We start from the raw sequence: 24,464 nt of genomic DNA, 5'->3' as shown, positions 1-24,464 counted from the left end.
CACAAGGGCCCGGCACACAGCGCCTCCTGCCGGAGCAGGGCACACAAGGGCCCCGCACACACCGCCTCCTGCCGGAGCGCCGCGGCACCGCCTTTAGCCCCGGCAGGACGCACAGACCCGCTACACAGCGCCTCCTGCTGGAACACTGCGGCCGCAGCCCGCTGCCCCCTCCCTCCCGCCTCCGCCGCTCGGCGCACGCACGGGAAGCGGATAGTTTTGGTGCGGGGCGCGACCCGTAGCCAGACTTGGCGCATGCGCGCGGTAGGCGGGGGCTGTTGCTGCTGTCGCCGCCGCCATGAAGTCCCGTTTCAGCACCGTCGATATCCGTGCGGTGCTCGCCGAGCTCCGGCAGAGGTACTGGTTGCACCCGTCCCCGGCTGCCCCGTGGTGACAGGGCCGCTCGCGTCCGCTAGCGCCTCTCTCCCCTCAGCCTGGCCCTGGCCCTGGCCCTGGCCCTGGCCGTGGCCCGGCTGCCTCCGCCGTGGCACCGCGGCTCTGCTCCACGCCAGCAGCCCGGCTCCGCTCACATCCGTGCTCTGCTCCTCCGCGGTGTCCTGCACCGCCAGCGCATGTAGCCGGCATGGCTTCTTTGCGGAGCTCGGCTGGATGGTGGGCTGCCCCTCTCTGTCATGTGCTGTTGCACCACGGGGTAGCGCAGGGCCTTATTGATGCTGCTGAGAGGCCGCTAGCACACCTTCCTGCTGCAGAGCACCGAGTCCCTCTGTCTTGCCTGTGACACCATCAGGCCTGGTGCTCGTCTGACCCACCCCCCTGCCTCATTGCCCTGCTCCTGCCCCCCGGCGTCTTCCTGGGGGGCAGTGGAGTGTTCCTTCCTTCTCTGTTTGCATGGGCAAGGTGCTATGGTCTGTCATCTACTCTGCAGCTAAGAAGCTGTATTGCTCCTTACATCCATACCCCAGGGAGCTATGATCCCCTTCTGGTATCCAGGGCAATGTGCATATTCGGCCCCACTCTGAACAAAATGAAGATGGGACTGGCTCCGCGCTCGCCCCAGCCATTTCTGTGCCTGTGCTGGCAATACAGATGCTCTGTGCTAGCAAATGGCTCCCCAGGGGATGCACAAGTTGGCCCACAGGAGCAAAGTGCTCCAGTATAACCAGTACATATTGCATCCCTGCCACAGAGGGTTTCTTGCAGGAGCCTGCAGCCTGGCCTCCATCCTGTGATGGAGTTCCAGTAGCTGTCTGATTGCAGCTGGGGTGGCCGCAATGGCTGTTCTGTTTTTTACTTGATTAGCTTTTTGTGCTGTATCAGTTAATAGCAATTTCTTCATCTTTTGGTTGCTTGGCTTCCAGCTCGTTCCATTAACCTACCTTTGCTGCATCTTGGTAATTTGTCGTAACTCACACTTCTGTAGATTTTAATTATCTCTGGGACATTTTCACTGACTTGTGTGGTTATTGTACTCTCCAAAGCATGTATCTTCTTTTTGACAGCTTATTGGGAATGAGAGTAAACAATGTTTACGATGTGGACAGTAAGACGTATCTTATTCGCCTTCAAAAGTAAGAACTTACTTAAATTTCTTCATGCTGTTACTGTACAGATGAGAAGTGGGGGCTTTTTTATGTGTATGTAATTCGTGCTTACAGGTATGTGGCTTTCGTGACTAGCTTTCAGTGAAATTCTATTGTTCTTTGATAAAATGCAGTAATTTTTACCCAGGAAGTTCTTGGAAAGTAGCATCTGAAGTGTGAAATACTGCAGAAGATATATAGAAGGCCAAAGATGTTGGTATAAAACCACACAACTGTCACTGTTTCTTTTCATGGGGAGGGAAGAGAGGAGTTGGAGAAAGGAAGAGCAGCACTTATTAGGTGATACTTGTGTCCAGGTCCAGCAGGAGGTAGGGCTTGTGTTACCTCACTAACCTGCCGACTCCAGCGATGTCTAAGGTGGACGCTTGCTCACCTGCTTGCCTCCACTTATATTGGAGAGTTCTTAAGTCAATTGCTTGTCAAGCATTTTGCTTGGCCAGGTTACCTGTAAATTTAAAGTTCACGTCCTTTCCCTGTCAGTGGCACTGATGGGCATTACTGGGTTTGGTAGCAATGTTTTCTGTAGATAGTGTGCCCCCGGTTTGTGGTGCTTTGGTCTCAGCCTGCTGCAACCCAGCAGGTGATGAGGGCTGGCTGCTCATGTGCCAGGTTGTTGGTGAATCTTGATTTTGTTAACAGACCAGACTGCAAGGCCACACTGCTGCTTGAATCTGGTATACGTATTCACACGACGGAGTTTGAGTGGCCAAAGAACATGATGCCATCTAGCTTTGCAATGAAGGTAAACTAACCAAATAGTTTCTTTTTAATAAGATAGCTGGATATCAGAAAGCAATGTTCATAGTATGATATAATCATAGAATCAACTAGGTTGGAAAAGACCTTTTAAACCAAATCATGTTCTGTCCCTGGAGACAGAAGAAAATAGTGGAAGGATTTGCCTGGTGGATCCTAATCAAGCGAACGACTGAAGACAAGAGAAGAGCAAATGTGGACATGGGGGTCACATTCAGACATGCAGTGACTGAAGCAATGAAAATTTAAATTTGTGTGTGAAGATTAATATTAATCTGCTGGACCCAGACCTTTTGAAATTTTACTCCAGCAAATTTCTTGTCATTCCAGTTGTATTATCCAAATTATTATCAGCACCCTGTGTTAGTAGAATTCTGCTGTTTGGTCTGCTTGGATTTAATGGGTTCAGGTCCTGTTGCAGGCTGTTAGGCTGTGATATTGCAGGTAGATCTGCAGGGATGCAATACAGCCTGGGTGCTGACTGCCGTGGGTCTGCTTAGCCCACTGTCTCTGAATGCAGCCTGGTTGAAGTGACTCAGCAAAGATTCTGCAGGGTGGCTTTCCACATCATGAATGGATGCAGGGATAATCCCAGTTCTCTTTGTAAAATAAACCTTTGAATTCTAACTACCTGCTCACTTGTTGAGCTAAACAAATAGCTGGTTTTAATGGCAAAAATGGCTTAACATTAAGAATCTGGAACAGCTGTAAATGTCAGGGTATTATTTTGCTAAGAGCTGTCTTGTCTCTTATTATCAGGATCAGCACTTTTACCCTTATGGTATTTGTATTAAGTAAGAAGTGGTCAGTGTCACAGGAGGGATCTATAGCTAAGAATGTATTTCAGTATAAAATGTCATAAGCAGGGGACACAAACAGGTTTGCATCATCTCACAGACTTTTTCTCCATTATTTGCAGTGCCGTAAGCATTTAAAGACCAGAAGACTTGTCAGTGTCAACCAGCTGGGTATAGACAGAATTGTGGACTTCCAGTTTGGGAGTGATGAAGCTGCTTATCACCTCATCGTTGAGTTGTATGACAGGGTGAGTGCAGAGCTCCAGGCATGTCCTTTGTAAGCAAGCATGTGAGTGTGGCCCTTGCTGATGGTCCCCTATGCTGTGCTTGCAGGGTAACATTGTCCTGACAGACCATGAATACACAATTTTAAACATTCTGAGATTTCGGACAGATGAAGCAGATGATGTCAGATTTGCAGTTCGGGAACGATACCCAGTGGACAGTGCAAAAGCCCCTGCACCTCTGCCAACCTTGGAAAGGTAGTTGCTTTTAAATGGTGTATGTATTGGGATAAACTGGGAACTGTAAAAGGGAGCATGTCTTTGGGGAGTTTTTTCACATACTACTAGCCTTTTTACATTTCTTTTTTTAAAACTGAAAGTGTAGTTTCTAAGCAATACAGCGTAGTCTTAAAACTCATTGTTATTTGAAGTTGCAACTCTGCATTATCTTTCACAGGTTAACTGAAATAATAACAAATGCATCTAAAGGGGAGCAACTGAAGAGGGTTCTTAACCCGCATCTTCGTAAGTAATTGCATTTTATTAGAAAATGAAATGGGATCAATAGGCATTATGTTTAGATGGTGCTGAAAATTTGAATTTCAAACAGTCTTATGTTGTTCATGACAGTCTGCTTTTATGTATGTTTGAAAAACAACAAAAAATTAAGCCTTTGAAAGCAGAGTAGGGTTTTTTTTTTATTCCAAGCCAACTGCACAAAGAGATGAGCCTTGCACTGATGAGTGCAGCAGCCCCATTAGAACTCTGACTTGATGCATTTTGCCCAGCATCTTGTCTTTAGTGATACCAAATAGAATAAATAAGGATAAAGATGTTGTTAGGAAGTGATTGGAGGATGCCAGTGCCACCAGTCCCTGGAACGACAGTTGATGTGGTAAATCCAGGATGCTTGATATGTCCATCTGGGTGTTCTCTGTTAGCCAGGCAAAGCATGCATCTTTGTATTTAATAGCTTGGGTTGGATTTTCCTTCCATGTATTTACCAAATCTCTTTTTGGACATGTATGAACTTCTGGTATCCGCAGTGTTTTTTGTGGTAAAGAGTTCCATTTGCTTGCATGTCACATGAAAAGTCATCTCTTTTTTTTTGTTCTGAAATTCACCAGTTTTATTTGGTGCCCTAGTATTGGATTTGAAGAGAAAGTGAACAGTTACTGCCTATTTACCAACTCCACACAACTCATTTTGTTAGTAATTTCTAGGCTGACCAGCCTATTACGTCACCTACATAGTCTTCCCATATACAGAATCTGTTCCGAGCATATAGTGATCCTTGTTGCCCTTCTCTGTGCCTTTTCTAGCTCTGTTTTGAAATGGGGTACGTAAAAGTGTACATAGCATTCACAGTGGAATTCCACGATGGATTTTTACTGTGGCATGATTTCCCTTGTTCTGTTCACCATTCCTTTCTTAATAATTCCCAACACACAGCTGAACTCTTTTGTATTAATTGAAAATTGAGCTTATGTTTCCACAGAGCCATCTGTTATTATGTCTTGCTCCCAAAAAGAAACTATCAGTTGGGTGTATGTGTTAGTAGAATAGTTCTTCCTCATGTGGATCATTTTATATTGCTTTACAGTGAGTTTGTGTGCCAGTTTTTTATCTAATCACTCACTGTTTCTCAGTCTTCTCCAGTTCTTCACAGTTGGCTGTTTTCTTTGTTGCTTAGATGAGTTGTGTTTCATAAGTAGGCTTTGCCCCCTGCCCTTCATTCCCCCCTTCCTGGGTCAGTCAGGTGCATGTTGATCAGTGCAGGCTCTAGAACAGGTCCTGCAGAGCTCAGCTTGCCTCCTCTCTCTTGAGGATGCAAGCTGATAGTTTATGCCTCCTCCCTGTTTCTTGGCTGTCCCTCTACATATCAGGGTGACCAGCAGCTCTGCTTAGGCAGTTAATACTGTAGGCTAATACTGTAGCCCTAATACTGTGTGTCCCAGATGTAGGCCTGGGTTTTAATTCCCATGGGATTGTGCTGTTTTGGGTTTTTTGTTGTTGTTGTTTTTTGTTTGTTTGTTGTTTTTTTTTTTCCCCCTCAAGTGGTTGTCTTGTTAATTTATTTGGACTCTTAAGATACTGTGTGTCTACTCTAAGGTCATCTACATCATTCTAAGCTTGATGCAGCACTTTCCCAGTGGTTGTCTTCCTTCCTGCATATTTCTGCTTTGCTTGTTCTCATTGTTCTTAGTTAAGCTTGGTTTTCCGTGGCCCTTTCTTGTTTCTTTGTTTTTAAGGATCTTTGTAGGAGCTTATATCGGTTTTCATTTGCTGCTGCTCTGCACTGTCTTCAAATAGGGCTGCATCTGTTTCTGTTGTCACTAACTTCACATTTGGCTTTGCTAGCTTTTTCCTAGCTTTTTTGAAGCTACAGAGTTTGAATGACTTCACGTTTTGTAATACCTTACTCCAAGCCAGGCAGTTTGACAGTCTTGTTTGCATTTCTAAGCTCTTCAGTTCAAACTCTTTGTTCTCCCTTTTAAATACGAGGGTTTAATTCACTTTTGGCCAGCATGAAGCCTGTCCTTCCTGTATATCTTCACTCTATCCTAGACCTTTCCCAGGGTTTCAGATGAACCTAAGCATCCTTAAGTTTGTAAGAAGTCATCGGCTGTGAGAGGAGACACAGCTGCTCTGGCCAGCCAGCGAGTGTTTCTGGGTGGGCAGAAGTCCTGATCATCTGCTCTCTCTGGACCTGTTGGAGCAAGTCCAGAGGAGGCCATGAAGCTGCTCAGGGAGATGGAGCACCTCTCATATGGAGACAGGCTCAGAGAGCTGGGCTTGTTTAGCCTGGGGAAGAGACCTTAGAGCAGCTTCCAGTACCTGAAGCTGCTGACAAGAAAGTTGGAGAGGGACTTTTTACAAGGTCCTGTAGGGATAGGACAGGGTGGGAATGGCTTTAAACTGACAGAGGGGAGATTTAGACCAGATGTTAGGAAGAAGTTCTTTACTGTGAGGATGGTGAGGCACTGGCAGAGGTTGCCCAGAGAAGCTGTGGCTGCCCCATCCCTGGCAGTGTTCAAGGCCAGGCTGGACAGGGCTTGGAGCAACCTGGTCTAGTAGAAGGTGTCCCTGCCTGTGGCAGGGGGCCTGGGACTGGATGAGCTTTAAAGTGCCTTCCAACCCAAACCATTCTGTGATTCTATGACTCTGCCTCCTGATTTATTTTTTTTTTATTTTTTTCATTTTCTTTTTTTAACAGCTTATGGAGCCACTCTTATTGAGCATTGCCTTATAGAAACTGGATTTTCTGGTTATGTCAAAATAGATCAGCATATGGAAAGTAAAGGTATGTAGGAAATAATGTTCTAAAGGCTGTACTACATATATGGTAATTTTTATATCTATGTAGTATTTCTTTCTGAAGAGATGAATAATCCTTAAACCTCTAGTTCTGACCATATGCTTTTATGTTTTAATGTTTTTAGGTTGGGGACAAACCTTGTTCACATTAAAACTCTTGAATTGTGCATATATTGGAAATAAAACATCAGACTCCTCATATAGTCTAAACGGTTCTATAGTTAGATACCACCTTACAGATCAGGTGAACTCTGGTTATGTACAAGAATCCTGTCTGGAAGAGTTAGCATCAGAGTCTTCCTTTATCTGTAGTGAACATATTAGGAGTTGAAATAGTAGCTTTACGTTTATTGGGAAATTATGGATTTGGATAGTAAAGTTGGAATAGATTTTTCTATAGTCTTATTTTTTATAGATATATAAATAATATTTATATAAATATGCTTTATATTTGCCATTAATCAAAAGGATTTTTACTTTCTACTGCATTATGTTGCTGTAACAGCTAGGTAACGAAAGAACTTCTCACAGCTACTGGTTTATGCTTTGCCTCTGCAGTTTTACTTCTGTAAAGTGCTAGCATTTGTGTGTTTTTTTTTCTTTTCCTGAAACTTGAATAATTATGTCTTAGGAGTACCTATGTAGATGTTTTTTAAACTAAAATTTCTCCCGATATTAAATGTATACTGAGGCTCCTGTTTAATGGTAATTTCTGTAGTGAGGCACTAGGGGTAAAGGATATCTGCTATTTCAATTTTGAGATGTGCTAGAATCCTACTTGTTTAGGCTGGACAGGTTGATTCAGGCACAGAATTGGAAGAGCAGTTGCCTTGGCCTGTTGCTGGTTTGCTGTTGTGCTATGTTTATATAAAAATATCTTTCTGTTCCAGGTGTTTTAAAATATTCCTCTCCTCCCCCCTCTTTCTTTAGAAAATGTTGAAAAAGTGCTTACTGCTTTAGAGAAAGCAGAAGAATACATGATACTAACTGGCAACTTCAGTGGAAAGGTGGGTGTCAGTGGGCAACTTGGTTACTGGTTGTGGAGGAATTGCGGAATTAAACTGGTAGGCAGATGTTCAGCACATGCTTGTTCCTGGTGTTATCAGTGACAGGTTTTATTCTGTAAGCTTCGGCTCCAGGTAGTGATGGGGAATAAAAATTACTTCCGTGCACTGGATATGGATTATGTAGGTTCTATAAGAATTGTGCTTTCATAGCAGGTAACACTGTTATGCGCATAAGCTGGGTATTTGTGTAATAATTTGTAGGATAGTCCTGAGGTTTTGTAAGAGAAATTCACCTTTTTTTCTGGAAGAAGTTGAAGTCAAGACAAGCAAGTGGTCATGGCTTTACTCAATGACACTACTTCTGCCACAAGGTCTCCTTGCTAGAATGCTTTACTGTCTCATGCTGATCAGTAGGTTAGCACCTAAAACTTGCTGCCTTGCCAAGATAAGGGGGATCCTTTTCAAAGACAAATACTGATGACATATTTATGTCTTTTTAGGGTTACATTATCCAGAAGAGGGAGAAAAAGCCAAGTCTGGAACCAGATAAACCAGCGGAAGATATCTACACGTAAATATTTGAAGTATTTATTTTTCTTTTTCTACTAGCCTGCATAACATAAATTAGTTTTCAGGTGATAATATCAAATGTGTATTTTACAGATATGAGGAATTTCATCCTTTCTTGTTTTCTCAACATTCAAAATGTCCGTACTTGGAATTTGACTCATTCAATAAGGTACAGTGCTTTTGCTGATACTGTACTTAAGTGCTTTAATTGACTTATGCTAAAAGAGTACTTAAGATATAGTGCAGAAGTTGTTAATGAAAACACAAGCCTTGGAAGAGATGACTAATTTTATGGATAAATGTTTTATGCTGAAAAAGCAAACTAAACCAGGGCCTTTAGGCTACTGCTGAGCAGTGTTGTCTGTCTTAACTCAGGTAGGTCCTGTAGCTGAAATATTGTGTAAGGCACTGAATGGAGGTGTGTGCTGAATCTGTAGGGAAGGTGTCTGCTATCAGACCTGGTCAGGCATTTTGTTAATGGAGAATTCAGATGCTGAGTTGTTGCTGGAGGCAAACAGTTGTCATAGTCATCACATTTATAATTTTCTGGTTGCTACTTCGAACGCTTCAGGTACCTCGTTTAATATTTCCTTGCATGTTGTCCTTCCTGGTCCTTGACTTGTTAATATCTGAAATCATTAACTTTGTGTTGTTCTTGACCTTCATCTCCAGAATTCGCATTTCACATTCCTACCCTGCTTCTTGGCTGAATTTCTGTCATCTCTTTCACAGCACTGATGATCTAAGCAGCCTAAAATCTTCCTCTTCTTTTGTTTTAAGCACAGTGTCTGGTAGCTGAAGCACCAGGAGTTCTTAAGCATACTTTTTAGTTTTCTGTGGGCTTTTTTTGTTGGTTTTTTTTTTTTTGGTTGGTTGTTGGGGTTTTTTTTGGGTTTCTTTTTACTGACCTATTGAAGCAGCAGGAATTCAGGGCATACAGGTCTATCATTACAATCATATAATCTCAAGAGATGCTGTGTCAAACAGCAGTTTTCATCTTTTCCTAGCAAAGAATGTGGGCCATAATTTGGCCACTTGTACATAGCCCTTGGCTTGCAGTGAGATGTACCCTTGAGTGTCTTGCTGAACTTACCTCATGCAAAGGTAAAATGGGGGAAGTTACTGAAACCCGTTTTAGCATCTGTCTCTTCTTCTAGTGTTTTGCAGCCACCTCTCTTAGCGGAATCTCCTCTGCCTGCTTGTTGCTGGTATGAGTTAGTGCTACTTGGAGATTCTTAAAACTGATTTTCTCTTGCAGGCAGCAGATGAGTTCTACTCCAAGCTAGAGGGACAGAAAATTGATCTGAAAGCATTGCAGCAGGTATGTTCTCATCCAAGAATGGGCAGCTGAAGTGGTGTTCTGAGCTTCGCTTGTTTCATGTAGCCCAGGGTGAGGGAGGTTTCATTCCTTATTTGAGCTGTGGAAATGCTGAGTTAGTGGTGGTCAAGGAGTGGATTTTAGTATGTGTAATATAGCAGTTGGTTCTGCTTGGAATGTAAGTAATAACATTAACAGCAATATTTTGGAGACTCTGTATCTCTTACAATGTTGTATTCTGTGCTAGAATGCTCCATCAGGTGTCTTGCAGTGATCAGGCAATAAAATGCCATTTGTATTTATATTTTTCCATCTTACTTCTTTTTGAAAGGAAAAGCAAGCATTGAAAAAACTTGAAAATGTCCGTAGAGATCATGAGCACAGGCTAGAAGCTCTTCAGCAAGCTCAGGTAAGATAGACTTTTTTCAAACTAAGATCTGTAGTGTTTCTTGAAGAGTTGTACCTGCTGGTCTGCATTGCTACAGTCAGCCTTAGACCCAAAGTGCAGCCTTCCATTGCTGGAGAGCACCCTGTAGCCCCTCAGAGAACCTAGGCCTGCCCAGCAGTGCTCTGCTTCCTAATGAGTGCTTTGTACCTCTCTTGCCAAAATATGCTTGTGCTACTCTGCGAGCAAGAGTCAAGTTGGCTGTTGTCCTATGCAATTGCTTCAGTGCCATTCTTGGCTATCATCTCTATATTAATTACTACTTCTATTTTTTTTTTTTAACCACTGCTGAGTGTATTTTTACCTTTGAGGCCTATAAACTTTTTCCTTAAGGAAGCTGATAAGATGAAAGGAGAACTTATAGAAATGAACTTGGAGATCGTTGACCGAGCCATCCAGGTGGTCCGCAGTGCATTAGCTAACCAGATAGACTGGACAGAGATTGGAGCAATTGTTAAAGAAGCTCAAGCCCAGGGAGACCCCGTTGCAAGTGCAATCAAAGAATTAAAGCTTCAGACAAATCATATCACAATGCTGCTGAGGTAAGTACTTTGCAGGTCACCTGTACCAAATGCCAGTAGTGTGAGCTGCATAGGAGACCAGTATCCATTTAGCTTGTGCATTGGTATTTACATCATTCAGGTTTTCTTACAGCAGCATGAAGGGAGCGTAGTTCTGTGAGCAGAGAGGAATGCTGCGGTTTGCTTTAAAAAATAGTAGTAATTTGGTTACTTTAATAGCTTTTTTTTTTTTTTGTATTTTTAGAGTCTGTCCGACTGTATTCTAAAACACTGGAAGGGGTCCTAAAAAAGTATAGCTCCAAAGCTACAGTCTATCAGTCAGCAGTCAACTCTCTCTGAGCTACTCTTCTTTGATCTAAAAATTCCTGTGAGAGCCCACCCCTTTCAATGCTGTTGACTGCTAATGGCAGTCTGGCAAAAGGCTGATAGTTCAGGATGCATTTGATTGTGAGCTGCAAGTTTTGATGTTGGTTCTTATAGAACTCCTGATGAAAGAGCTGGCAGTGAGGCAGTATCTGGAGTGGCTTTAAAAACCTGATCTGATGCTGTATCAGGATGTTAAAGATAAAAAAGTGAAGATTTCTTATCGCTAGAATTTTTGGTATGAAAGCTGTAATGTGGAAAAGTTAATTTATAAAGTTTTAGTTACATTATTTTCAGGGATGGTAGTGTACAGAATAAACCTGTTTTCAGGTGTTAGTTCTGTGTTGGCAACTGTGTCATCAGTCTTCTTCATCTGTTTTAGTAGCAAGGAGGGATCACTTATCAAACCGCTCAGTCCAGCAAGTGTTGAATCATGCATCCTTAGTACAGAGGACTATGGAGATACGTCTTCCTTTATGAAGAACATTATTTTATGATACTCCACCACTTTTTTCTACACAGACTTAGTACAGCTGTATTGAGCAGGATTTAATGTCCTGGCAAGAAGCAAATACAGATCCAGCTAGCTCAGCATATCTTTCTGAAAACAGTGGATCAGATACTTTTTAAGATTCTAAACCGACACATTCTTGTCCTGGTCAGTGAATTGATATGCTAATGTAACTGTTCTCTTCCCATGTGGTGATCACTCGTAGAATATCTTGTGTTTCTTTTACTTTATGAAAGTAGATCTTCAGAACTGTTCTTCATTTTAAGTCTAAATTTTTCTCTAGGTTGATAGCATGAATGTGTGTCTTTTGGTAGAAGAAATTGCCTTGGAAAATGTAACTCCTTTGAATTGGAAAATCTGTGCTCTTCTGTTTTTCTTTTCTTTTTTCCTCCAAGCTTTGGCTGTCTCCAGCACATAAACAGGCTTGCATGTAAACGGGCCTGCCTGGGGCCACACAGTGGAAACGGTTTAAGGGTTCCTTAGGCCATTTCCAGTCTTCATGAGGGAATAGAAAAGTACACTGCACTAAGGGTAGCAAATAACCAGTTTTCTTAATAATATGATGTAATGTGTTCTTAGGAACCCATACATGTTATCTGAAGAGGAAGAGGATGAGGAAGATGCTGATTTAGAGAAAGAAGAAACAGAAGAACCAAAGGGAAAAAAGAAAAAGAATAAAAACAAGCAGTTGAAGAAACCTCAGAAAAACAAGCCCTCATTAGTTGATGTTGATCTCAGTTTGTCTGCATATGCCAATGCCAAAAAGTAAGGTTTTAAGTAAATGTGTGCTTTGGTAATAGAAGTCTCTCTATGCTTGCAGTTGTTAGTGATAACATCATTGGAAGGGCTCTGTGTATATGTTGTTAAAAATAAAAGTTAGAAATGAAAATGGGTAGCTTATCCTGAGCTCTAGGACATGCATTTTCTTGGTCCAAGCCCAGTGTCTTGCTCTTGTATTGCAGCTAGTCCCTAGCTATCATAGAATCACAGAATGGTTTGAGTTGGAAGGGACCTCAAAGATCTTCCCTCCTGCTATGGGCAGGGACTCCTTCCTCTAGACCATGTTGCTCAAAGTCCTCTCCAGCCTGGCCTTGAACACTGCCAGGGATGGGACAGCCACGGCTTCTCTGGGCAACATGTTCCAGTGTCTCATCACCCTCAACATCACATCAAATTAATTTTGGGTACAGTTCTGCACAATGACACATGGAACTAAATGGCTGCTTCTGCCACAGAAACACAGTGCTTTGTCTGAGAGGGGACATACTTCATCTGGTTGCTTTTCTCAGGTGAAGACAGAGCCAAAGATTTGGGCTAAAGCAAAAAATCTTTGCAAAACTGAATGCTAATGGCAAATGTGGAGGTTGGTGAGAAGTACGTTATAAAGATGAGTGAATCTGCTGGGATTTCAGATACAAACAAACTTGTGTTTTGCAGGTACTATGATCACAAAAGACATGCAGCTAAGAAAACTCAGAAGACAGTAGAAGCTGCAGAAAAGGTATTTTTTGTTTTGTTTTTAGAAGGTTTAGGGGGAGATGGGGAGCAATTCCTTCCCCAAAGGGTACTCAGGCATTGGAACAGTCTGCCCAGGGCAGTGCTGGAGTCACCGTCCCTGGAAGTGTTCACACACTGTGTAGACAAGGCCCTCAGTGCCATGGGTTAGTGGTGGCCTTAGCAGTGCTGGGTTAAGGGTTGGACTTGATCTTAAAGGTCTTTTCCAACCTGGTTGATTCTATGATTCTATGATAAGATATTTAAAAGCAAACTCCGTATCACTGATAAGTGGAAAATCCTGACCTGGACTCAGTAGCCCTAATGAGACCAACCAGCTTTGTTTTATTCTGGAGTTTTTAGGCTGATGGAACAGAGGATTGCAGATCCCTGTCTTATTATCTGGTTTCTGTCAGTAGCATTGCACTGAAGACAGCTGCTTGTGGAGATATTGACAGACCAGTACTTATGAAGGCAGGAGTGGAAAATCAGTAGAAATCCTTACTGCCAAAGAGCTGATAATCTCAGGGTGCAGCTATCAAGGGCAGAGATTTATGAAGATTTTAGGGCAGCTATCTTAAATGTGCATGAAGGGAATGAAGAGCAGTTTGTGAAGCCTGCACTCTGAAAATATTCAGAGGCATTTTCTACTGTTCAGTTAGGAATTTTGGGATTCCTGTGCTGGGAAACTGTGATCCTGCCTTCTGTCTAAACAGGCATTTAAATCGGCTGAGAAGAAGACGAAGCAGACATTGAGGGAAGTTCAGACAGTTACCACCATTCAGAAAGCGAGGAAGGTCTATTGGTGAGTACAGTTTCATTGTTGTTATCTAATGTAGTGTGAACATGCACTAATTGAGAATAGCAGTGACAGGCTGAGTTTTTGCTTGCTTAGCAGTGCAGCTAATTGTGATTTTTAAGCATTATGCTTTGCATGAATCGACTTAAAGCTGCTTCCTGAAGGTGCTGCCCTGAGCCTCTTAGTACCTTTGCCTGGGAAACTTCCTTTCAGTGGACTTATAGTTTAGCTGAGTGTTTTGCTTTTAACACAGCTAGGAATATGGGCTTAGTGGAAATAGGGAACTCAGCTGTTACTTTCTGACAGCTCAATACCTGAAATACTAAAAATAGGTTAAAAAAGACCCCAAAACAAAAAACCCAACCCAAAACAAAACCCAAACCCCCAAACTTATATCCCAAAGCTTTTTTTAGTCTAATAATGGAACTATTAAAATAAAAGTAAACAGGAGGACCTTGTAGTGCTTGTACTTGTTTAATCTCAAAATATCATTGGCAGTGATGTTGTATATGTACAATGCCTTGTTTTTATGCCCCAGCCATATGGACGGATGAGAAACTATTTGTAGCTTATAAGTAGTGGTCTTTTATAAGCTGTAGATGCTATGATGGAGTTTCTCCGAGTTTGGTATAAAAAATACCTCTGTAATGTTCTGTTACTTCCAGGTGTTTTTCACACTATGAATTGATGTAATTTTGCAGGTTTGAGAAGTTCCTGTGGTTCATTAGTTCTGAGAATTACCTCATCATTGCTGGAAGAGATCAACAGCAGAATGAGCTGATTGTAAAGCGGTATCTTAAACCAGGTGAGTCAGATTAAGTACAGTATATTGGTTGTACTTTCCAGTTTTGTAAATGTACAGGAATGACAGGGCAGGTCTGTCTGCTTTGTTCTTAAGCTGTGTCTTAGGTAAAAGGGGACTTTGGTGATGGTAAGTCCTGGAGACTGTGTGTGTGTCCATGGAGGGCTGAGGTCTGCTGTGGGAGGCTGGACCCTCCAACACTAGGGTAAGAGTAGGTTGGACAGATGCCTGTGAGGAGCAAAGGAGCTGATTCTTCCTGAGGCAGCTAGGATGGAGTAAAAAACTTCTGTGTCCTCTTCCCATCCTGCTCCTTGCAGCCAAAACAGCTGTTTCCAACTGATGTTGGAAACTTTCACCTTGGCTCAGGGGATCTGTGTATTTGCCACGTGTATGACTGATCCGAGTCGCTTCTGTTCCAGGGGACATATATGTGCATGCTGATCTCCATGGAGCTACGAGCTGTGTGATCAAGAACCCATCAGGTACCTTGTTTGGGGCTGATGCAGGGACTTGCAGAAGCCTGGAGGCACTGTGTGTGATGTGGCAGTCTCTGTATTGCCTGTGTGAGCCAGCCCGGTGAGCCTTCCCCCTTGCACTGGTACTCAGCTCCAGCAGATGTTTCCCTTGGGATGTGAGAGGCATCAGTCCTTCCAAGATCAGGTGTCACTGACTGTTGCCATTTCCCAGCTGCAATTGGCTGCTTGCAGTTGCTCAGTTGAGCTCCTGCTGGGAAGAAGCAGTGGAGGTGTGCTCACAGAGATAAGCATTGGTCACTGGCAGAGGCAGTGGGGCAAATATATTTTGCTGGCTGCAGGGAGTGGAGTCCTGCTGAGACTTTCACTGGTGGTATAAGCAATCTAGCTGCTGACAGAGGATGCTGATCTCAGCAGAGAAGTTTTAAGGCAGTGTGATGGATTTCAGTGGAGACAAGCTGTGCAGACCCTGCCTGTGTGCCCTGTTCCTGGGAGGCAGTGGAAGCTGGCCTTATGTTGTGAGGAGCACAGGTACTGCTCCTTGTAGAGCTGAGTGGAAGAAGGAGCAGTAGCATAGCTGGCTTCAGCCTCTTGGACTGCTGAGAATAGCAGCTGCTGATACTGCTTCTGCTCTGTCCATACTGTCTTCAAGTTTAACCAGGCAATGGTGTCTCTACCCAGAGCATCTGCAAAGCTCACAGAGGACTGGGGCACAGATGGAAGTTTGAGAATTCATCTGTTTTGCATGGATCAGATTCACTGATGTGTTGGGTGTTACTTTGTAGGTGAACCGATCCCTCCACGAACCTTGACGGAGGCAGGCACGATGGCCTTGTGTTACAGTGCTGCCTGGGACGCCCGTGTTGTCACTAGTGCTTGGTGGGTCTCCCACAACCAGGTAAAGACACTTGTGAATGAGCTTTGCCAGCAGAACATCTGAAGGATTTGGTGTGTGACTGCAGACAAAGTGTCTCTGGGTGGGAACATGTGGAGGCATTTGAAACTTCTGATACTGTTCCTTGTGGGCTCTCCCTGGCTCTGCCACACTTAGGGACAGGGGTGAAGAGGTAACCTCAGGTGAGATATGCATATGACAGAGGAAATGCTGGAGGCTTGGCTTGTTACTAACTTCTATTGAAAGGGAATGACTTCTATTGAAAATGAAGGGTTTTTTTTGGTGGGATTTTCTTTTTTTTTCAGTTGGGCTTCTAGCTTGGAGAAGAGAAGGCTCCAGGGAGACCTTAGTACCTTTAAGTACCTAAAAGGGCCAACAAGAAAGCTGGAGAGGGGCTTTTTACAAGGCATGTAGGGATAGGACAAGGTGGGAATGGCTTTAAACTGAAATAGGATAGATTTAGATTACCTGTTAGGAGTAAGTCCTTCACTGTGAAGGTGGTGAGGCACTGGTTGCCCAGAGAAGCTGTGGCTGCCCCATCCCTGGCAGTGTTCAAGGCCAGGTTGGACGGAGCTCGGAGCAACCTGGTCTAGTGGAAGGTGTCCCTCCCTGCCTGTGGCAGGGTTGGAATTGGATGAGCCTTAAGGTGCCTTCCAACCGAAACCATTCTGTAATTCTATGATTCTTGTGTGTTAAGTGCAGTCTTGCTGTGCTCCCAATGAACTCGAGTGTAAGGCTGTAAAGATTACATTAAACTGAAATTTGCAGTGCCTTTAGTGTTGTTTCCCGAGTGATCCAGTTACTCATGCAGAGCTTCTAAATCATACTGCCAGTAGTGTGTGATCCATAGAATCATAGAATAGTTAGGGTTGGAAAGGACCTTAAGATCATTGAGTTCCAACCCCCCTGCAGTGGGCAGGGACACCACACACTAAACCATGTCACCCAAGACTCCATCCAACCTGGCCTTGAACATTGCCCGGGATGAAGCATTCACACAACTTCTCTGTGCAACCTGCCAGTGCCTCAGCACCCTCACAGTAAAGAACTTCATTATATCTAACGTAAACTTCCCCTGTTTAAGTTTGAGCCCATTACCCCTTGTCCTATCTCTACAATCCCTAATGAAGAGTCCCTACTCTTGAAACATGTCGTAGGAAATACTCTACAAAGGACAGGAAGAACCCCTCAGATACAGAGTCCTGCAGAGCTGTTCCCAGAAGTTAAAAATGCAGCTTGCTTGAACCTTTTGTCAGTGCTAGTATTACACATTGCTGGCCTGCTGTGACAAATGCTCTTTATAGTAAGTATATAATGATTTTTTTTAGGTTTCTAAAACCGCACCTACAGGAGAATACCTCACTACTGGAAGCTTCATGATCCGAGGTGAGACACAGAGAACAGTGTGAATTTGGTATCAGGCATTTTGCCTGTAGGTGCTGTGCTTGTCCAGCAGTGGTGGCCGCCTGAGCCCCTGATCCATCACTGTGGCAGCCACCATAGCCTGCTCTTCTGACAATCTGTTCTGAGAGGTTTAGACTGTCAGCAGACAGCAGCAGCAGCATTTCCAGCTGAGCCCTGGACAGAGATTGTTGGCTAAATTGCTTCTGAGTTTCTCCTGTTCTGTTGGCATTTAAGAGATAGAAAAAAAAAACCAGTGAAGTTTTTTTTGCAGTGTAAAGCCTCTAATAAAAATGAATGTTGAAAATGCATCATGTAACATAGCTGTGAAACCTCCTCATGAGAATCTGCCTTTGTTTTTCAGGGAAAAAGAATTTTCTTCCACCTTCATATCTGATGATGGGCTTTAGTTTCTTGTTTAAGGTACTGCTTTCTCTGTGCAGCTCCTGCTGGCTTTTGTAATTTGGTTTGAGCTATAGGAGGCTTTTTTTCTGGTTCTTGCTTATCAGTATATTTCCAATTACTTCTTTCCCACTGGGACAAATCCCATAAAGTGCCACTCACTGAGAATTACTCTGCTTTCGTTTCCATTTTTCCCCAGTTTGCACTGTCTTCATTTAAAACAAACAGACCCTGTGAACATTACTGCCTCTGCTAGGTTTTTATACCAGCTCTGTTTGAAGCATGTGTACATTTAGGGCATCTGCTGGTTGTGCAGCTCCGTCTCTCTCCTCACTAGCAGTACTTTCTAGATTGTCAGATTTGGGTTTAAATGTGCTGGCTTAGTTTTCTTGCCTTTTGAATATCAAAAAGTGTTCAAAGGGGAAGAATAAAGCTGAGCCAGGTGTTCTCTGAATGGACTAGTGAACATTGCTTTATTAATGTAAAGGCACCTCTGTTGTTAGGTGGATGAAAGCTGTGTTTGGAGACACAGGGAAGAAAGGAAGATCAAAGTGCAGGATGAGGATCTGGAAACGGTTTCCAGCAGTGCTAGTGAACTGGTGTCTGAAGATGTGGAACTATTAGGTATGGTGGCTGTATGGGGGTGCTGTGTACTGCTGACAGATGGGACCGTTCAGAGTTTGGCATTTAGTTCCCTGCACTGTTATGGGTCAGTTTGGCATTTCTCATGTGAACTGTGTTTTCCTCACCTGTGTGCCCCAGATGGAGGAGACAGCAGCAACGACGAGGAAAAAGCAGAGTGTCAGGAAGCACCAGAGCATGTGGAAGCTGTGTCTGAGAGTAATTGTGACGAGGGCGTTGCTGACCTTGACCAGGGAAGAGCAGACACACCTCCTGCACCAGAGGCTGACTCTGAAGAGGATGAGGGAGAATCTGAAGATGAAGTGGAACATCCGGAGTCAAAGAGCGAAGTGAAGGAGGAAGAGGTAAATTACCCAGATACAACAATCGACCTGTCGCATCTTCAGTCTCAAAGGTAAGTGAAGAAGCAGTTGTGCGTATCAGCAATGTGGGCACTTCTTAGGATCCCTGTACTGTTAAAATGCTGCCAGGACAGGGGCTGAGATAAGTTGTTGTCACATGTTTTGTGACAGCAGGCTGCCAGAGTGCAGGGCAGCATGCCTTTTCTGTGGGAATTCTACCACACTGTGCCATTCCCTGCTGTTTTCCTGCACAGATCTTTGTGGGCTGTTTGCTTTGGACCCCGCCTGATGTACACACACACAGAAGTACCTGGCTCCTTCATTGCTGCTGTTCCCCATTTTGGCCAAAGCCTCCCATAACCACCATACACTGGTTTTGCTACTCAGGAGATGGCTGCCCCTGTTTTCTTTTCAGAGCTGTTCAGACCTGAGAAGCAGAGTCAGGGGTTGTTTCTGCTCTGTCAAGCCAGTGCTCAGTTACTGCTCTGCATGTGGCTGCGAGATGAGCTCATTTCCGTGTTGTGCCTGGCAGTAACACTGCTTTAGAGGGTGTAAGGAGATGGGATTGAGTGGGTGAAAATGGACAGCTCTGCAGGGAATAGCCCAGCTGAGTGAGGCTGTGAGCATAGGAAGCTGAATGTTAGGGAGTCCTTTAGTACAGGACAATGTGTACATGTGTGTACATGAGACAAGCTGGCAGAGATCTGGAGACTTGCTCTGTAAACTGAAGGGTGATGTTTCTGCCCTTTCCCATGCACCAAAGCTGGGATTTTCAAGAACTAGAAAGCCGAAAATGGTACAACCAAGTTAGCCAATGTCTGGACTGTGGTAAATATGTCCGTGGTTGAGCCACTCTGCATCTGTTGGTGAGCTCTGTTTCTGTCTCCCCGCAGATCCCTGCAGAAAATCATCCCCAGAGAGGAAGAACCCAGTTTGGTAAGGTCCCAGCTCAGATGTTCGGCAGAGCAGTGCGAACTGCTGCTGGACGCTGCGTATTCTAACTGCATTTCACTTCTTAGAGTGACAGCAAGTCCCAGGGGCGAAGGCATCTGTCTGCCAAGGAGCGGAGGTGAGAGCCTCTTCGTGTCTGTGGTGAGATGAATGCCTCCTCCCCATTTCCTCTTCAGGACCTGAGTGCAGGGCATGTCTTGCACCTTCCCATCTGGGCTGCTCCATGCCTTTTATCTGTCCTGCTTTTCCAGTGGGGGTCCTGCTGGTGGGATGGTGCCTGCTCCTGTCCTTCAGGAGTGCTGTTTGCAAGCACAGTTTCTTGTGTACTCGTGGGCTTGAGTTTTTGCTGAGGAGGGGTTATTTCCAGTGTGTGTGCCTCAGGTTCCCCTGTGGTGGGAAGCAGGGGGTGGTAATGCTGGCAGGATAGCAACGGTCTCTCTTGTCACAAGAGGCAGTGTGTCAAGTGATTGTTTTTCTTAGAGAAATGAAGAAAAAGAAGCAGCAAAACAACTCTGAGAACCTGGAGCCACCTGAAGAGAAGCAGAAAGAGATGGAAGCACAGCCTGCCCCTGTTCCCAACACCAATAAGGGTGTGCCAGCCCCTCAGCCCGTCAAGAGGGGCCAGAAGGTAGGCAGGGACCTGGCTTATCCACGGGTTCAGGCTTTGCCATGTGAAGTATGGACAGAAGTTTGATTTCTGTTAGATGTCCATGGCTGCCTGATAGTTTCAGACTCTTGGTGGTGCTCTTGGTGGATTCAGGATGATGGTGCAGGTCTGTTAGCATTGAACACACTGATTCCCTCATGGAAACCGCAGTCTCTTGGTTACTGGTGAGCAGCTCTGAAAGAGTTTCAGGAGACCAGAGTCTGTGTGTTTGCCTATGGATGCAAAACTGCAAATGTAATTGTTTCTAAAGCTGTCATTGTGTTTTCTTCTGCAGAGTAAAATAAAGAAGATGAAGGAGAAATATAAAGACCAGGATGAGGAGGACCGGGAACTCATCATGAAGCTGCTGGGGGTGAGTGAGAGGAGTTTTGTCTTCCCCTGTGGTGTGGTTGCTGCCTCTGACCACCTCTGTGTGTAACCACAGTCTGCAGGGTCAAACAAGGAGGAGAAGGGGAAAAAAGGGAAAAAGGGGAAGACAAAAGAAGAGCCAGCAAAGAAGCAACAGCAGAAACCCAAAGCCATTCGTCATGGTGCTGGAGGGGGCAAGGAGACAGTCCCAGCAGGAGTTGTGCTGCACGAGTCACAGGACCCAGCCCTGGAGGAGCAGCAGGATGAGAAGGTGAGCAGCAGCACGCTCAGCTGTCCTTCTCACTCTCTGCTGCAGCTCTCCTGGCACTGGGACTGGCACTCTTCTGCAGGGAGGCTGAGCAGCTCTTGTTGGTTTTGGGACACTGTGGAGAGCACTGTGCCTCGTGCCACGACTCTGGGAGCCCATTCATTTCAAAAAGCAGCAAAAAAAAAAGTGCCCTGCAGCAGTCTAGGTGCACGCAGTGCTCCCAGCACAGCCAGAACGAGGGCTTGGAGGAGGACTGAGCCTCGCCAGGCTGCCAAGGGTCCAGTTAAGTCAGTACTTCCTCCTCGGTGCAGCTAAAATGTAACCGAGCACTCCGCAGGCCTGTCCTTCTGAGTCGCTATCTGAATCACAGCCCATCTCTCTCCTCCCAGCTTGATGTGTGCCAAGCAAATCAGGGTTTCAAAAGAAACATAAAAATGCTCTTCTTGCCTTTGGTTTAAAGAATGTTAAATTCTCTTTGGAGTGAGAATGTGGCTTTCTGTGTAGTGCTGATAAAAGAATTCACTTTCTTCAGGGGCTGGGAGAAAAGCAGTCATGCTCATTTCAGCTCTGATCTCTCCTTTGTTTCTGTACAGGAGGAGCAAGACCAGGATCAGCCAGGAGTTGAGGTAAATGCTTGTCTTCGAAGCTCTGATAAGTGCTGAAAAGGGTTTATTCTTGTCTGAAGGTGGAGGAAGACCAGAGCAGAGGGTGCAGGCTGGGGCTGGCTCATGTGAGCCTTTCAGAGGGGCACAGCTCTGCTGTTTGAAGTCCTCTTTGTGCCCATGATGCTCTGAACGCAGCTTCCTTGTATTTAAAAAAAGTAAAAAGTAACCTTTTTTGTCTGTCTACCCTGCTTACCACCTACCTTCCCTTTAGAAACTAGGGGCTGGTTAAATTGAAGTTTGTCCCTTGTCTTTGCCTCAGGAGGTATTTGCTCTAGGCTGAAGGATGGCACAGCACAATGCCATGCAAGTTGTTCTTTAGAAGCTGATTTACATTCAGAATTGCTCCAGCTATTTCTATAATTACAGGCTGTGGGTGGAGCCCGAGGATGGAAATAAGTCTGTTTCTTTAAATTAATTAATGAAGGAAGATAATGGTTGGATGGGGTTTGGGCAACCTGGTCTAGTGGAAGTTGTCCCTGTCCATGGTAGGGGGTTGAAACTAGACGATTTTTAAGGTCTCTTCCAACCCATCCTGTGATTCTGTAGGGGGAAGTTCTTGGTGACACTGTGAAGATGTAACAACACTTGGGGGTCCTTGGATCGTTTAAAACCGAGATCCATCCTGTTTCAAATGATACAGTTTTACCGTATCAAAGTAATCAAAGGTGGTCAATAACGAATTGTGGCTTGGTAGCTCAAGGCCAGCAAAGTGAGTAATTAATAGTGCCTGTCGGTAATGCTATCATGAGAACTGACATGTGGTACCTGTAGGAGGGCAGCTGCTGCTGTGGTTCAGCTGGGAGGGGAGACCCCCCAGCCTCTGCTCATTGTCATTACGGGAGTGAGGGGCTGGAGAGGTGCTGTCTGGTCTCACAGCAGAGCTCTGCCCGTGCAGGAGGGTGAGGCGCTGCTGGACTCGCTCACTGGCCAGCCGCACCCTGAGGATATCCTGCTCTTCGCTGTTCCCATCTGTGCTCCCTACACGGCGATGACGAACTACAAGTAAGTCCTGGCACTTCCTGGGGCAAGGGTTCAGCTGAGGGGAGCCAACATGCTACTGAGAGAAACCTTTTCTTTTGAAAGGTATAAAGTCAAGCTCACTCCAGGCACCCAAAAGAAGGGAAAAGGTACTGTATTAAAGCACTGGAATCCTCAGTGCTTCACCTAGTGAAGCCAGCATGTTTTAACATACTGTTTAAACCTTTCCTGTGCTTTTACAGCTGCAAAGATTGCCTTGCATAATTTTATGCAGTCCAAAGAAGCTACTGCAAGAGAAAAAGACCTGTTCCGCAGTGTAAAGGTGACAAGTTATTCTACATAGTTTTTCTATACAAATACAACAGCAGCAGCAAAATGTCAATTAGTGCTGTTCTGGGGGCAAATACTTCCAAACCCAAGTGTTCTATTGTTTTGGGGGTTTTTTTAGCAGTGTTGTGTTTCTCAGTACTGCGGGGGAAGATGCACTGCTTTGGCTGGAAAGGATCAGTAGAAGTTGAGCCTCACCTCTATCACTGGGCATTAAGTTTCTTTATTGTGTTGCTCTTAATCTAAAATAACACAACTGGTAACAGCATCATCTTCCATGAAGGCCTCTAGTTCTGGGAGGGGAAATTCCCACTCCTGCAGTAGTGTGTTGGAGGGGCAGATGCTTGTGCTGGGAGTTCAGCTGGGCACAGTTGGAAGCAGTGTCTGGCTGTGCCACTCACCATGGGCTTTTGCCTGCCCCTCTCCCCCAGAAGGTGCTTACCATGGACCAAGTTAACACGGCATTGCTCTGCTCAGGCAGATCTTCACTCCCCCAGTGAGGTTCTCTCCTACTCCAGTTCCTTCTCAAACTTGCGCCATCTGTGTGCAGTGCTCCCATGCCTGCCATTGGAGAGAGGGCTGGCGCCTGGCCATGCTCTCCTCCTAGGGCTTGGTCGGTCGCTTGCACCACGATCCTTGGGTGTTTATTTCTCATTTCACATCAGCAATCCCTGTGGATCAGGCAGCCTAGAGCACTCTCTTTACAGCTGCTTGCTGCCCTGTGACCGTTCACTGATTGGAAACCTTGAACAGCAGCAAGACTTCATGTCGATTTTTCATGGTGCTTTGCTAAAAAAACACAATTAATGTTTAATGACCTTGACGTGAACAGGTCCTGCCCAGGGAACTGCCAACCCAGCCAGCCTCTCCCAGTGGAACTGATGGATGGAAGCTGCACATAAAACTGTTAAGTCTTTCATCACTAAAATGTGATGAGAAAGCAGCAGCCTGACATCAGCTGTATTTTCATTGGGGGAAGGCTGACAGGAACAGGCCCATCAGCTCCCACAAGCCAGCTTGGAAATACATTGGGGCTGAGGGAGACGTCCATAAATGCTTTGCTGCTGTGTGCAGTTTCTCATGTTTAATGTTTTGTAGGATACCGATTTGTCAAGGAATATTCCTGGTAAAGTGAAAGTGTCTGCACCGCATCTCCTGAACAAGAAGAAGAAGTGATTCCTTACTTGGGTTTCTCACTACTAAACTGCCCCTGCTGTGCAGTCAGAATCTCAGCACCTGCAGGTGGGACAGATGGACACAGACCTACCCCGACTGCCATTGACTGGACTGAGTTTAGCTCCTGTGGTGTAGCAGGCAGATGAGGACCAGTTCCTGCATTGCAGCAGATGGACTCTCGATACAAGTAGCATAAAAACATGCAAATAAATTGCTGGCGTTTGGTCAGTGATGGGATCTCATGCTGTTGGTTCTCTGACGTATTGAGTGCTGGAGCTGAGCACTCCATCTCAAGGAGTCCCCCAGTTTGCTGCAGCGAAGTTCGGTGCTGTTCAGTTTCTTCCTCATACCCACTACTTTCCTCTAGGGGGGGACTGGAGGTTCTAGTGGGAGTAGGACAGTTTCAGCGTGACATGCTGTTTATTTTACCCAAAACACGCCACTGG

At 44.9% G+C, this 24,464-nt stretch overlaps 1 protein-coding gene across 1 annotated transcript; it reads left to right on the top strand.

Moving 5' to 3' along the window:
* The first annotated feature begins 250 nt into the window (after window positions 1-250).
* Window positions 251-24,260, top strand: NEMF (nuclear export mediator factor). The gene is made up of 33 exons (XM_065685041.1): window positions 251-354; window positions 1,458-1,526; window positions 2,199-2,301; window positions 3,235-3,360; window positions 3,446-3,594; window positions 3,794-3,861; window positions 6,554-6,640; window positions 7,585-7,661; window positions 8,162-8,232; window positions 8,325-8,400; window positions 9,490-9,552; window positions 9,881-9,958; window positions 10,328-10,536; window positions 11,969-12,154; window positions 12,827-12,890; window positions 13,600-13,688; window positions 14,384-14,487; window positions 14,904-14,966; window positions 15,743-15,855; window positions 17,181-17,238; window positions 17,618-17,676; window positions 18,159-18,279; window positions 18,418-18,691; window positions 19,532-19,574; window positions 19,658-19,707; window positions 20,070-20,217; window positions 20,531-20,608; window positions 20,681-20,875; window positions 21,466-21,498; window positions 22,433-22,539; window positions 22,621-22,664; window positions 22,758-22,837; window positions 23,941-24,260. Exons 1-33 carry the CDS (start codon window positions 296-298, stop codon window positions 24,016-24,018), a joined length of 3,222 nt encoding a protein of 1,073 aa, XP_065541113.1. The 5' UTR covers window positions 251-295; the 3' UTR covers window positions 24,019-24,260.
* Window positions 24,261-24,464: the final 204 nt, after the last annotated feature.

The sequence above is a fragment of the Lathamus discolor genome, chromosome 6, assembly GCF_037157495.1.
Source record: "Lathamus discolor isolate bLatDis1 chromosome 6, bLatDis1.hap1, whole genome shotgun sequence".
Lineage (NCBI taxonomy): Eukaryota > Metazoa > Chordata > Aves > Psittaciformes > Psittacidae > Lathamus > Lathamus discolor.
The sequence above is the reverse complement of the archived record's forward strand: the minus strand, read 5'-3'. Positions and strand labels throughout refer to the sequence as shown.

Excerpts from the sequence above, each read along its gene's own strand:
- NEMF (XM_065685041.1), top strand. The coding sequence starts at position 296 with ATGAAGTCCCGTTTCAGCACCGTCGATATCCGTGCGGTGCTCGCCGAG. Across the intron at positions 3,862-6,553 it reads GGTTCTTAACCCGCATCTTC|CTTATGGAGCCACTCTTATT; the intron begins GTAAGTAATTGC and ends TTTTTTTAACAG. Across the intron at positions 15,856-17,180 it reads GGTGGGTCTCCCACAACCAG|GTTTCTAAAACCGCACCTAC; the intron begins GTAAAGACACTT and ends GATTTTTTTTAG.